This window comes from Astyanax mexicanus, chromosome 12 (assembly GCF_023375975.1).
Source record: "Astyanax mexicanus isolate ESR-SI-001 chromosome 12, AstMex3_surface, whole genome shotgun sequence".
Taxonomy (NCBI): domain Eukaryota; kingdom Metazoa; phylum Chordata; class Actinopteri; order Characiformes; family Acestrorhamphidae; genus Astyanax; species Astyanax mexicanus.
Window position 1 is genome coordinate 30,394,508 of NC_064419.1, and position 15,537 is coordinate 30,410,044.

Sequence of the window (15,537 nt, forward strand, 5' to 3'; positions counted from 1 at the left end):
TTACCCAACACTGTATCCCAAATATTACCTCAAACTGTCTTAAATAAATTACCCAGTATTGTCTAATAAATTACACAACACTGTATTAAACAAAATATATAACGCTGTATGCCATATTTCCAAACAATGTATCTGAAATTTACCCCACCAATGTATGTTAAATAAGTGACTCAGCACAGTATTCCTCCTATAACACCATTACTGTAAGTTAGTGATATTACAGATGGTACAGAGCAGCACGCGGCTAGGCTAAAATGCACGCCGGAACGTGATGTCACGTTGCGCGTGACGTACCGGGCTCGAGACTGGGAAACCGCTGCTTTCCGGCGCGCGCTGCTGTCATTTCCATCCGAGCAGAGGGGCAGGAGAACGGCGGAGGGGGCAGCTGCAGCCCGGGGTTGCGAATAACTTCACAGCGCGGTGTGAGCTCGCAGGAGTAAGTGTATTACTGTCGCATGTTTTTAATACAGGCTCGCTTAGGGGAGGAGATGCGGGGTTGTAAAGGTGATGTTGGAGGCGCAGTCCTGCAGTGCGCTGTTCACAGATCTGCCCTGTAGACCGACTGACCGACCGGCCGGGTGTGTTTAACTAGCTTATACAGCTGGGTGAGCTGAGAATGCTCAATATATAGAGTTAAGGTTATACATTTATTAATCCGTACATTAGGTATGAGCTAGCTTAACATTAACGGGCAGTTGTGTATGTATGTCTATGTAGTTATGTATGTGTGTGTGTGGTCCTCAGTTCACCGCGCAAAATCAGAGCTAGCTGCTGCCCAGCTCAGTTACACATGGTCAGTTAGTAGCTAGTTATTCATGTCGCAGTGGAGTTTATTTGCTTTAAACACGGTTTTATAATAACTGTTAGGTGTGTATTAGAGAAATGCGCCAACAATAGCCAAAGTTTCCGCAGCTGGGAGCATTTAAACGCTTCCAAACTGTCCTGTAAAGGTGGAATTGGGAGTTAGCTTAGCTTAGCTAGCGGGGCTGCTAGTGTTTTCCATGTTCGGAGTAAGGACACGGTGATTGACAGGGCTGGAGGTCAATCGCTGAGATCGTAGAGCCGCTCCGAGGGCGGGGCTACTACGTAACAGCCAATCAGCGTGTCTGGAACAGCTCCAGTGGGCGAGGCCCGGTGGCTGGGTGAGTTAGCGGTGAGAGCGGAGAAATGTGGAACGAACACACAAGGTCAAAACAAAGGTGTGGAGCGAAGTTCGTGTTTATTCCGCTTCGCTGTTCTCGGCCAGTTTATGAAAAATAGCCCCTCCATAAATTCCTGCTCCAGCCTGAGTGTTGACAAAGCATTTATAAGCCTTTATGACGCGTTAGGATAGTGTACAGTTTTGGGTTTCTCAGGAAGGTCTAGCTAAACTTCTCAAACCTCCCAGTCTTTCAAAAGTTCTAAAAGCTTACTCTCATTAAGTGTTTTTTCACATATAGCTAAACACTGCTCGTGTTAAATAGCCTAAAGACCGGGTTTGGTATGTGATGGTAGGAGTTAATTAATGGAGTCGTTCATTAAATGGTAAAGCAGATGGTCCACTGTATAAACACAACTCAACAAACGTAAACAGGTGGGTCGAGTAATAGCCTAGCTAGACTTCCTTACTCGAAAACTCCCAAACTACAGAACTCAAGCAGAACTAGAGTCAAAGCTGCCATAAAACTGCGAAGGAACAACTTAGTACATACTGTACCTTTTAGTTTAGCAACAGAGTTTTCTAGTCTCTGGTCTTCTTATTTTTGGGGAATTTGTTCTACAGTGAGAGGTGTGAGCAACAGTAATTCAGTCCAGGAGTTAAACATGCTCAGCAAAATGCAGTTTAACCCGAAAATAAGAACTTAATTTGTTTTGTATCTGTACTCTGCACTTTAAACCAACCTCCTTGCTAACTTCCTACCCAACCTACCTGTTAGAGACATATTTACAACAGTACAGTAATTATATTATGACTGAACTGTATATTTGTTATATGATTTAGCATCATGGGGGATAAAAGTTCCTTTAAACTTGCATGTTATGTCTTTTAAAGCCTCATCTTCTCCCAACATAGGGGTGATAATATATAGAAGAAAGTATCATAATTACTTTCAGTATTATTTGGGTTTGTTTGTTTTTGGTCATTGGTTGGAATAACTTTAATACCTGTAATATTATTAGTTGCATTATCATGTGCAAGTTACAACGTACAAACGTAGTGCCACTCTAAACCTGTAGGGGGAGCTCAGAAATGAAAAAATACCAATTTTCATGTACTGCTGCTTTCAGAATGTGATACGAACAACTTACACTAGTAATGTAATCTGCACATATATTTATTGCAGGGTTAAAACAACCTTATGTTAGAATTGTTTTTTTTTTTTTGTTCACAACTGCGAGTGTTACATATACCGTGTTCAGTGTGAAAACAGATTAGCATGGGGCAGCATTGGAATTATTTAGAAACTTATCTGTGCAATAAATCTGGTTAAACTCTGCCTAAACAGCAGTTTAGCTCAACCATTAGGGGAATGTTTAATAGTTGGGTCGATTGGAGGTCCGATCACATTCTCACCACAAATAAACCACTCAGTAGTTTGTTTGGAACAACCTACACGGAACATTTCTTAAGTGAAGTATTGTACAGCTCCACCAAAGTTCCGTAGTGCAGTAGCAGTGTTGCGTCCAGAGTCTCAGCAACAGTTGCCATTATCTCTAATGCATTCGGTGTACTGTCACTATGATTCGGAAGCTAATATTTAAAATGGAAATGACTGTATAACTTTGTTATTGTTACATAGATTCAAATAATTATGTAGCTATAAACTTCTACAAGAAAGTGTGTGCATGTTTTGGCACAGTGCGGTAGCTAGAATAGGACACCGTACCAGTGACCCCACCTTTATACACATGAGACTTTCTAGTCCGGAAAGCTTTAGCTCACTCTGTACTTCAGAAGTCACTCAGCCACTGAACTTCACGGGCTGAGTCAGGGATTAAGGTGACCAGGACTAATGAGTCAGGGAGTGCCAGTAAAGTTACATAACCAGCTGTATATTATATCCTTTAGAAAAGCTGTTACACCTCTTTTAAATACTAACCTAGTTTAATACTTGACGAGATTTTTAAATGTTCTGACCCAGCTATCTGAACCAATAACGGTTTGGCTCAGTTCATGACGGTTGCCCTTTTTTCCTGTTTTCATCACACCAACTTTAAGAACTCTCTGTTCACTTGCTGGCAGTTATATCTGCTTGCCTACAGGAGCCATTGTAACCAGATCATCAATGTTTATATTTTTATTATTTTATTTCAGTTCACTTCACTTGTTGACTTGACTGGTTGACTAGTGATTTTTCTTTATTCTAACATTAATTTCATTGTAACATTTGCTTGTTTTTATAGTTCTGTTTCTAAAAGCTTTTTGTGTCTTTTCCAGGTTGGTGAAAATCTGTCCAGACAGTTGACCACTGCCGTCTGCAACAGAAGGAAAAATACCTTCTCTGGGACATCAGAGACATCTCTTTCGTTTTGGGGAGTTGAAGGGGGGTGTGACATCTTTCTCTCCTTCTCTCTGCTGGTGGGGAAACCCGGGAGCACACGTTGCTGCGTTTGAGAGTGTAACGCTCTTTTTTTTTCGGACTGCAATGCACCGCTTAAGGACTTGTGCGGCGCGGCTTCGGCCAATCACAGCCTCTCAGACTGCTAAAAATCCATCACAGCAGAGGCCTGTGACCACACTCAGGACGTTTCAGCCTAGCCGGCGCTATACAGCACCGGTGGCTGCCGAGCCGTTCCTGAATGGGACGAGCTCGAACTATGTGGAGGAAATGTACTACGCCTGGTTGGAGAACCCCAAGAGTGTGCACAAGGTAAGAGGAAGAAGACAAGCAGCTGGAATTATCAAGATAAAATGAATGGTTCTTCTTAAGGAAATGCAAACTCTGCCCTTTTGTTCTCATTTCAGTCGGTCATGTTCATTCAGTTAAGGTAGAGCCAGTATTACAGAAGGAGGACTGTGATGATGGGCCTATAGTATGGCTTTATTGGATCCGTGATCACTACAGTTTTACACTTGTGGCAGCTACAATAGATTTAAATATTTGAACTTTTACTTTGGAGTAGATAAAAGAACCCAATTCTAAGGTATGCTTTTTATCTTGATTAATTGATTATAAGTATGCAACATGTAAATATCATAAGGGATTATGTACATCTCTGGACAAAATTAAGCGACAACTTCAGTTTCTGAATCAGTTTTTCTGGTTTTGCTATTTATAGGTATATGTTTGAGTAAAATGAACATTGTTGTTTTATTTTATAAACTACGGACAACATTTTCCAAAAAAAATCAAAAACAAGTTCTCATTAATAAAGTTTTAAGAGATCGGAAATCAATATTTGTTGGAATTACCCTGGTTTTAAGTAACAGTTTTTATGCATTTTGGCATGTTCTCCTCCAACAGTTTTACACACTGCTTTTGGATAACTTTATGCCACTCCTGGTGCAAAAATTCGAGCGGTTCATCTTGGTTTGATGGCTTGTGATGATCTTGATAATAATTCAGAGGTTTTCAATGTGGTAAAATCAAAGAAACGCATCATTTTTAGGTGATCTCTTATTTTTTTCCAGAGCTGTATATTTATATTCTGGAGAATATATATGTATATATATATATATATATATATATATATATATATATATATATATATATATATATATATACATATATACACACATATACTAGGTGTTTCATTCAAGAGAATTTCCATCAAACAGGTCAGAGTGTAGGAACCTCCCTTAGTGTTAAGAAACAAAACTCTGGTCTTTACTGTAAAAGACCAGTCGGTAACCCAAAAGAAAATGTGTTCAAGGACTAATTCTTATAAACTTTAAGAAAGACCACTGACATTAGTTAGTGTAGCAGTTTTGTGACAAAGAACAGATTAAATTGTTCCACACCATTGCAGGAGTTGCATAAGTAAATACCAAAGTAAATTAAAAAAAGTCTTTCACTTGTAAAGTTGCTATTTCAGAGAATTTTCCTAAATGTTTTGTCATGACAGTAGAAGAATAACCTGTAGCAGGACATTGGTTCCATATTTTGAATATTGCTAAAGTAAGCCAGTTTTTTGGCCCTGTTAAAGTTTAGGTGAAACAAACAATGTCATCATACATGTGTATACATAAGCTTAGGTTCAAGCGAAGCAAGACAGCATGTGAGCTCAAGGCTAACATGTAAACTCATGGCTAGCACGTACATTAGCTCACGCCTGCAGTGACACGTCCACTCATGCACACAAATCGCCCTCTCTTTCGGTCAGTGGAACTCGAAGAAACAGTGAAACAATTTTAAGCTGCAATAGATCAAGCAAAATTCTGCTGTAACCTGTGTCTAATGTATTTTACATTGGTAAATGACGAAAAAATAAAACATTTATAAGCATCAACATTAAACCCAAACAAAATAAACAATTTTTTGTCAGAATCCCGAACCGTTTTTTTGCATAAAATAAATAGTCTAAATATGCCAACAAACCATGTGACTTAGTTAGTTGTACACTTCTATTCTACTGCTGGGATGTTCATTTTGACATACAGCTCTGGAAAAAAATAACATACCACTTAAACATGATGAGTTTCTATAATTTTGCCAAATATTGCTCTGGAATATAATCAAGAGGAAGATGGATGATCACAAGCCATCAAACCAAGCTGAACTGCTTGAAGTTTTGCACCAGGCGTGGAATAAATTTATCCTAAAGCAGTGTGTAAGAACATGCCAAGATGCATGAAAACTGATTAAAAATCAGATCTAAAAGCTCTGCATCTTTTTTTTGTTATTTCAGTCATTTCTCATTTTCTGCAAATAAATATTCTAAATTACAATATTTTTATTTTAGAATTTGGGAGAAATGTTGTTTGTAGTTTATAGAAACAACAATGTTTATTTTTCTCAAACATAAATAACCTATAAATAGCAAAATCAGAAACTGAAGTGGCCTTTTTTCCAGAGCTATATTTATCTTGGAATGACTAAAGTAAGGACTTTAGGATTTAGCATTGCTGTAAAACAAGAGGCTGTGTAAGGTTTACTGTTTTTAAACATCCTTGCAATATTTTTTGTAACTTTAAGTCTTTACAGGACACCCCTTGACACCAGACTTGTTTAAATGACCTGTTAAAAATATAAGCTGCTGTTTGACCACTGATATCTGTTGTATATCAAACAATAGATGGGCCATATGTCTCTGTTAGAAAACCAGTATGTATGTGTATGTGTGTGTAATATGTTGGGTCACATTGCTAATATCCCTGCTGGGTATTTTTAGAGCAGTCACGGGAGTGTACCCGTCCCAGAACACACAGGCAGTACACCATTACCTCTGTTAGTCCTGTGGGTCTACTAGCTGTACTGTGCACTCTGTGCAGTTCTAATAACATTGCCTTTATCTAAATAACACAAAGCCCAAATGTTTTAAACATGACCCCCAGCAGGGTGAAAACTCACCATTTTTAAAATGGATATGACTGAGACTGTACCAAAAGACTTTGTTGTCCACAAAGTTGTTCTTTTTGATGCTGTTAGCATGCTAATATTTGCTAATTCACCAGCCAGAAGCAGTAAAAATGCAAAGTGCATTACTATGTCTGGTAACATAATACTGGTGAGAGCTGAGTGTAGCACACCCAGTCAGAGCTAAACAGTGTAGAACTGCTGTGGCTTAGCATTTGTTTGAAGCTGCACTTAACTAGGAGTTAAATTAGCAATAGCAGGCTGGCTAATTCGGCTACCGTAAGCAGGGAGACACCGAAGTGAACAAATTTATTTCCTAACAATAAACATAGACATGCAGTACATGTTTGTTGTCTAAAGTTTAGCTTTGTGCTAGTGTAGCTAACGTGTAATGAAAGCTTATAAACACCGACTAGCATCATGCAGCCTGAGAAAATGCTCACAAATTTGCTCACAAGTAAGATTTGACACTTGCTTGTGTGAGTCTCTGACGTGTTTGACACAAAATTACTGTAGTACTGGGTGCTATAGCCTAAACATATATGGTTGCTGCATTGCTAACATTTTCAACAAATTGGAGAAGGAAAAATCTTCTGCCTCTAGCTCACAGTGCTCCACAGCCAGCTGTTTTGTCGGCCGTGTTTAAATAGAAGTTGAGAGCTGAGTCATTCGTTATGATTCACAGTGGTCTGAAGCCCCCCTTAACAAACCCCGCAACAGTTCAGATAGCTTACTCCCACTCCGGTTTCTCTGACCACTCCTCTGTTCCCGTTGTTCTTTTGAGTGAATCTGAGGCTGTCAGGAATGAGGTCCCACACCCAGCTACATTAACTACTAGATCACCAAGGCCGGTAAATAACATTTGTGGTGCCAGTCTGCCTTAATGTCAAGCACATAATATGGAATTTAATAATATGACAACATCCATGAAAATTATGTTCAAAAATTATGATTTGTATTGTGAAGTACACCAATTAGCCTTCCTGTTAAATCCAAGATGAAGTCCATATTAGCAAGTCTCAGTTGGTTGCGTATAGATCTAGACAGTAAAGCGATATAATTTATTGTATCGTGATAGATGTTCTTACCGCATCAACAATAAGCATATTGAGGGCATCGTCAGATTTTAAAGAACACTGACCCAACTAGGCCTGTCGCAATAATTGCAATATCTATTTATTGTACGAAAAATGATTAATGATCAATAATTTTTGATAATCGTGATATCGTCTACTTTTCTACTTTATTTTAGCCAGTCTTGCTTCAATAACTGTGACTCCATAACATACACACAGTGTGAACTAAAGTAGGTGAAGAAATAAGTATATAATTCCCTAAAAACTAATTATAAAAATGATTAATTCAAATTTTGTTGTCTTTAAAAGTGTATAATTGCTTTTGTATGCTATTCTCCTATCATTATATCAGTGGTATTTTTAATAGTCTTAAAATTACAAAAATATCGTGTATCGCAATAATTTCTGGGACAATATATCGTCCACAAAAAAGTATTATTGTGACAGGCCTAGACCCAACTGTATATTTCATAACAGAGAGTGTAAAGATCCTGTTTAACTGGATGGTGCAGCATGAAAGCATGAAATGATGCTTGAAAGCATCTCAATGAAAAACATTTAAACCTGAAGATTTGATTATCGTTTTAAAAACATCACTTAAATTACTGAGAAAAATGTTTTGCAGTCTGCCTATAGTATTGCAGTGTTTTACAATCTTAACCCTGTATTGTGATGTGTATCATATCGGCAAGTTCTTGCCAGTACACAACTCTATTAATGATATTAGCAATTTGTTTCCTTCTGGTGTTCAGTTCATTAGTTTTGGCCAAGATCAAAGAGAGACAGGTCGACACACTCGAGACAAGAGACTCCTGGAAACCGACTTGCATACAAAATGAATGTGGATAAAAAAGGGCTTTTTTTCTGCACCAGTCAAATGTTTGCTCTGAAGTTGGACCAGAAAAGTGTGTAGACCATTGATAACACCTCTTAGTAAAGCTTACTATTATGTTTCCTTATATTTTATTTTTTTTATGTAGGTGGCCAGACATACGTAAATGATTCTCACTTTATTTAAAGTGTAGAATCAATAGCAATAGTTTATTCTGTTTTAAGCTAAAAACAGACAAGTTTGGAGCTTGTTTAATGTTCAGGGTTTATCCTGCTGTCAGCTTGAGAAAGGAATATTCTGCCCTGCATAGTTTCCTCGTTACATCTTAGAGTAGGCAATAGAATGTACTGAACTTTAGCCTACATATTTCCAGCTTTCTCTTGTGTTTCTAATAAGAGAGGGTTAGCTTGTTGACTCAGAGTTGGACTAAAAGAGTTGGTTTACCATTATTTATTTAACCCAGATTGATTGTAAAGCAGATAGTTTCACTTTTAAAGTATTCCACTATTCCTTGAAATTGTCATCTACTCTTTGTGTTGAATCTTGTTTAAATCTAAGCCAAATCTCTCAACCTGGACGCAAACTGATTTGTAACACATTTTCATTCATTGGCTACAATATGGGCTAAATATCTCTGGCTTCACTCCAGCCTTAGGCTGACACAGGTCCAGGATTTCTTAATAGTTCCAATAATAAACTGTCTGGGACATATACCCTGCCAGATAATGTTCTCCATGCATGTAGGCCTCAATATTACTACAGCTGCCAGTTTCTCAAAGTGACACCTTTGCCATGTGGTGTTTGCAGTTCCAGGATTTGTTGTAAGAGTCCTGTTACACACAGTTGTGCTTCAATTGTATTAACTATTAAGAAAATGGGATATTGTTTTTTTTTTGTTAGCAGTCTGTAAAGGTTTGCAATTAAAAACAAGTTAATACACCTTAAAGGTTGCCTTATACGAACATTCCACAGATGTACTTAACAGACAGACGTGGATTGTTTATGTAGTCTACATTCTTCCTTTTGTAATTGATGTAGAATAGGTTAGTAGGATAGTTGCCATCAAAACTATTCACCACTCATTGCAAATTAGATTTATTAGAAAAATGCAAGTCAGATGGCAAATCAAGAGCTTTATTAATAGTATCAGGTGTTAGAGAATTGTCCAAATTCAGAAAAGATATCATTGTCTTGTACAAACAAGAGAAGGGAAAGACAAGCCAGCAAAGGCACTTAATGTTTATACAGATAAAGCTAGAAGCATAATTTGTGCGAGAGATGGAGCGAGTGAGCAAGAGACGGAATGCTAATGAGCTGGAGAGAGAGAGAGACAAAGTGAGCAACAGCTGTATCACCCATGTTTCTGTGTTTGCCCTAGCGGTTGTTTTTACCACACTATACGTACTCTCCACATTTGGCGCCTTTATGCGCATTTCATGCAAAATATCGAAAACAGGCATCAAATTACTTTAGACCTTTCGGTACTCAAGTAGAACATAGACATTTCGGTGCCTTTTTGGTATTGAATTTCAATACTCAGCCATGTCCATAGCCATCTAAATTGGGAATTTTAAATTGTGAACTTTCTTCAGTTTCAAAATGTCTGTTAAAATTACAAAGTACTGACAATGAGAGGTTTTGTAAAAAGTTATTAAAACACTAAAATTGATATATTTTTCCTCCCTCTTCTTTAGTCTTGGGACATTTTCTTCAGGAATGCTAATGCTGGGGCTCCTCCAGGCACTGCCTACCAGAGTCCGCCTCCGCTGGGGGTGAGCCTGGCCGAACTGACCCAGGCCCAGTCTCTGGTTGGGGCTCAACCCAATGTGGAGAAACTGGTGGAGGACCATCTGGCTGTACAGTCCCTTATCAGGGCCTACCAGGCAAGTCCAGTTTACCAGTGCTAAAAACAAGAGCACCAGTTTAATTTTACCATTTTTTACATTAGGCGTTTGCATTATCAAGCTTCATCCACACAAGCCATAATTGGCTGTTCTTGACAGGATGCATGCTGAAAGGTCCGTAATGTCATAGCTGTGAAATGAATGTCACTGATATAATCTAGTGTGGGGTGGCATGTTTTGCCAAAGGTAGGAGCATGTTATTTGGTACCTTATGGAGACTGCCTCTATTATGGCCTCTTTAAAAGATTTTAAAAGCTACTATTTGTCATAGCTCACTAGTTTGAGTATGTTTGCTACATGATAAATAACAGTGCATTTGTTGAAACACAGTTTAACTTAATAGATTTTAATATAAAGCTATCAATACCCTGACTTAATATAGAGGTTTCTAGTAATTTATTTTATAGTAAATATTAATCCTAGAAAGATGCTAAGCTAAACTGAGCTCAACTAGTGCATGTAATTAGTTCTTATGTGATATTTAATATGTTACGACTTATTGTATGTTTATATCCTGTACATTGTATAATACACACACAGTTAAAAGTTTTGATCATATCCTCGTATCATTGCCGTAAATGTGTTCCTCATCTTAAACTCTGATCAGGTAAGACATATACATATACTTTCCAGCTTTTCTATTTACAAAATATCTTCAAAGCTACTGTTCAAAACTTTGGAATTTGTTAGGAATCTGTTAATAATAAAATGAATGAAATTGGTTGCAGATAAATGGAACATGTAACATTTATAAAAATGAATTTATTAATAGAATGGAAATCTATAACATGCATACATAAAAAAAACATTCAACATAGCTGTTAATAATAGTGAAATGAAAAAAGTTGAAATTTAGAGCATCTAGAAAAAAGTTACTTTCCAGAATGACATATTTCAAAAGAAAATCAGATCTCAATAAAATAATGCCAGTAAATCAGTAGTTGATTATATATTATTGAATAACTTTTAGGTCCTAAATCTTAATGATACTGATTAAGACATAAAGTAAACTGAACTGAATTGTAGAATTACATAAACTGTCTTTCTGCGAGTATTATATGTAAATTATTTGTTAATATGATTAGTAATTCCAAGTTTTTGAACAGTAGGATATTCAGTTGGAAAAACAGTTACCGTATTTTTCGCACTTTTAAGGCGCACCGCGTTATAAGGAGCACTATCAATAAACGTTTTCTGGTCTATTTTCGTATACAAGGCGCACCAGATCATAATGCGCACAACAAAGTCAGATGAGCACTGGAAGTTAATCTACACAGATTTCTCTCCTGAATTCTGTTTTTTTGGGTGAGTAAAGTGCTATCGTTTATCTACAGTAAGCTTAGATTTCCAGATTTCCTCTAAGGCTAGCCAGACAGCGCTACACTGAGGAACCCTGAGTGTTCCGGTAACCCAGGCAATGTAAGCCAGCAGTGTGTCCCTTATAGCTTTAACACGGTAAACATGAAGGCTACAGTCCTATATACTCACCTCTGAATGGCAAAAGAGCTAGCTAGTGCTCAGTTTGGTTAGCGAGTAATGCTAATGTTGCTCCAGCAGCGCTAGCCAGGGTTAGCAGTAGGCTACAGGCCGATAATACGCACCTCTGAATGGCAAAACAGATAAATTAAAGGATTTTAAGGGTGCCTTACATTGCGAAAAATATGATGGTTATAAAACCCAAACCTACAAGTTTAGTTTTAACCATAGTAGATTTATTTCTCAGAAGGAAATTTCAGGTATTTCTGGATTTACCTAAATCTGCATGGTAAGTGTCTGTCTGTAATGGCCTCCTCCTCCTGTCTTGTGACTGCTGTTGCCTTGTTTCCAGGTCATGGGGCATCATAATGCCAACCTCGACCCACTGGGCATCAGTTGTGTAAATTTTGACGAGGCCCCAGTAGCTACTGGGTACCAGCATGTTGGTGAGAAATGTGTTTTCTGTTCCCCACAGCTCAGCAGAACACCATTAATGAGGCTGTTTTGTGTTATTGTCACTTCCCCCTCCCTTCCCTCTTATCTCCCTCTTTCTTACACCTACTCTTTCTCTCTCTCACTTTCCTCTTCTGTGTTCTTCAACACCACCTTTCTTTCACCTCCCAATACTTTTATACTCTATCCTCAATCACACTTCCTTCATCTGCTCCATCTCCTGCTTCAACTCTTCACTGCGTCACCCACCCCTCCCTTTTTTCCCTTGTGGGTGGTTTTACGTTGTCCCCCTCGTTTGTCGGGGAGCGCCTGTCTCCTGTAGATCCGGGGTCACCATGTCGCTCAGCTGGACCCTCTGGGGATCATGGATGCTGATCTGGACTCATCAGTCCCCACCGACATTATAACGTCTTCGGATAAACTTGGTGAGAAGTTAAGAACGACCACTGAACCTCCAAAGTTTACTGACCTCTCAGCGAGTGCTGAGAGCTGGGTGTGAAACAGCATGCCAGGATGGCTGGGAGTCCTGCTGCTTTTGTTACATCTCCATTGAGAGTTTTATTACGTATTAACTAGGGCCTGACTGATAAAAAAAAAAATCTGGGTTATTTCAAAATTTAAAATTGTGCAAAAAAACAAAACAAAACACCATAGCCATGCAGCCACTGAGATAAAGTCTGTAAAGCGTTTCTATCATAGTCTCCTTTCTGTCCGAATTGCCAGATTAAAGATGTTTGGATTTATTTTCCCTCATAGATTTGCTAGCACAAGCAAAAACTGCAGAAAATGCACAATGGACGTCTGGATAAAAAGCTGACCAAATAATAGTCAAAGCCCTAGAATAGCACACATTATGTAAGGTTTCAATGTTTAATTGTACAGTAATTCCACACGGCAGACTTAAATTTTTCTTTTACCACAGCTGTGGGTTGGAAAGAATCTCGTTTAATGGCATTCAAGGAGAACTCTGGTTTAAAATTGACTTTTTGTGTAGTAAAACATGATAAAGGGTACTAAACTTCGTTGAAGAGCCCTCCTCAGTTCTCCCGCAGCTTTCCAAAATCCAGCAATTAGGTCAAGTTTGTCAAAACAGGCTTCAGAATGGATAATACAGGGCATATTATTGCCCCTGCAGATAAGTAGTTTATACCGTTATCCAGGCTCAAATTAGCTCCACACCTCATTGGTAGAATCTGGAGAGCCCTTACATTTTAAATGAGGCATTAATAACTTTAAAAGTGCACAAGAAGCGTATTAAAATCCACTGTTTACAACCCGTAGCGTAACCTCCGGGTGCCGCCATTTAAAAGTTAAGTCATGATCTGTACAGTGATGGCAGTGCCCGGAGATTACATTGCGCTATGGGTTGTAAACAGTGTTTTTTAATAAGCTTCTGCTGCACTTTTTATGTTTCTTTTTATGTTTCAAATCCTGTTAATTAACCTGGTGCTGTGACACTTGTTGTCAAATATGATTCAGTTCTCAAATGTCAGCCTTTCTTTCTTAATCTTAATGATATCAGTTAGGTCCTAGTGCTAACCTATTTTAGGCCTGATTGTAATTGAGAGTATGACACATTCATGAACACCAGTCATCCTGGATTTCTAGCCCTAAACTAACAGACACTGACTTCTGGGTGAAGGTTACAATGCCAAGGCTCTATTATGAAGCACTTTTGCTTTTGAGGATCTGCCAAGCTTGGCCTTCTTCTCTAGACGGCTGCTTTCGCTCGCACTGTCTCTTGCCAGATTCGAGCCCTTCACGATGTTCAGCTTTTTGGTCTTTGAAACTTGGCCTGCACAGATTCTTTCTCCTAACTGCGTCGAGATAAGCTGTTCTTTCCTTTCCGTTAACCTAAGAGAAGACTTTCTGTATAGTAGAAGTGTGTGGGGTGGTGCTGGATAGGTTAATGTTACAGAGTCTTATACCATAGATAAAGGGTAGCTCGCTTTCTTTAGTATTTTAGCATAGGATTGATATATCCAAAATTGGTATGTCAGCAGTTTAATGCCTGGAAGAAGTTCTCAGACATGTCCTCCTAAAGCTGAATTAGTTTGACTTGGTCTTATTACAGATTAAATGTGACTGACTGGCAAATCCTGTTTAAATCTGACATCCTTTCCAGAACTGACCTGTGCTTGCTAGATGTACTAACTGTGATCTGCACTTTTGAAATTAACACTCTTTTAGAGTTTGTCTACTGATACTCACTCTGATTAAACCCACAACCTAAATAATCTGATAAACCAAGGGATATTTACTACATTTAGTAGAGCTGCACTAACTAGGGTTTTTTTTGTTGATTGTCCTTTACTCTTCACACACATCTGCCAGATTTTGACCCGTTTGCTAAAAAAAGTCAATTTTATTACATTTTTACACATTTTTTTGTTATAAATATAAAAACATTATAACTGTGAACTCTTGATACACTCCTTATATTTAAAGAATATTCAGTACAAATTTACATTTGTAATGTAAATTAAATATTTAAAGGTTCAGTTTTTAATTAAAACATTGACATTTATACATGTGTATAATAACAGCCTGAGAGTTATTAAAGAGTAGCATTTAAATGGGGCATAAATGCACTTACAAATAATTATTTGCTAATTTTCTAACTTGATTCTAATATCAGCTAAAACGTTGTTTTAAAATTATTAATCCATAAAGTTTTTGTTCAAAATATATACAACTAAGTAAGTACAGGTGCTGGTCAACGAATTAGAATAATTTGAAATAGTGCAATCATGAAATTCTTTGAATGCATTTTTTGTGCAGAAAGCAAATCAGGTGTTCACCGCACCTGTCCTACTCGTTAGACTAATCACAGAACTCGTTACCTGGAAAAAAAATTGCTCAGCTGAGCTTTCCAAAAGGCCCATTTAGGCCATTTAACTGTGACACTGTTGTTTTATTGAATTAGAATAATGGAGAAACCGTTTCATTGAATTAGAATAATTTTTATTATAATTACAATCATCACTTTCTCAGTATTTTGTGGCTGCCCCCTTGGCTTGTATGACTGCCTGAAGTCTCCGCGGCATCGATTTGACCAGCTTGTCGCAAGTTTCCTCACTCACAGCTTCCCAGGCAGTGGCGATGTTCTGCTTCAGTTGGTCCAGCATAGTAGGCTTTCTGTCGCAAATTTTCCGCTTGACGATGGCCCAAAGGTTTTCAATGACATTGAGGTCAGGCGAGTTGGCCGGCCATGCCAAAACTTCAAGCTGTTTTTTAGTGAACCAATCTTTGGTCGACTTTGTCGCATGAGCCGGAACATCTTGATATACGGCAGCATT

The 15,537-nt window shown here is 38.1% G+C and overlaps 1 protein-coding gene across 5 annotated transcripts in view; it reads left to right on the forward strand.

The window, feature by feature from the left end:
- The first annotated feature begins 324 nt into the window (after positions 1 to 324).
- The window catches only part of ogdha (oxoglutarate dehydrogenase a), a 39,701-nt gene continuing 24,488 nt past the window's right edge, over positions 325 to 15,537 (forward strand). For 3 of the 5 annotated variants that reach the window (XM_049486007.1, XM_022670501.2, XM_022670502.2), the window contains exons 1-4: positions 325 to 436; positions 3,419 to 3,851; positions 10,100 to 10,288; positions 12,561 to 12,663. In XM_049486007.1, coding sequence (XP_049341964.1) covers positions 3,627 to 3,851; positions 10,100 to 10,288; positions 12,561 to 12,663 — 517 coding nt within the window. In that variant the 5' untranslated portion in view covers positions 325 to 436; positions 3,419 to 3,626. Of the gene's footprint in view, positions 437 to 3,418; positions 3,852 to 10,099; positions 10,289 to 10,308; positions 12,232 to 12,560; positions 12,664 to 15,537 lie in introns of those variants that run through there. The other 2 variants (XM_022670503.2, XM_049486006.1) reach the window with 2 other exon arrangements.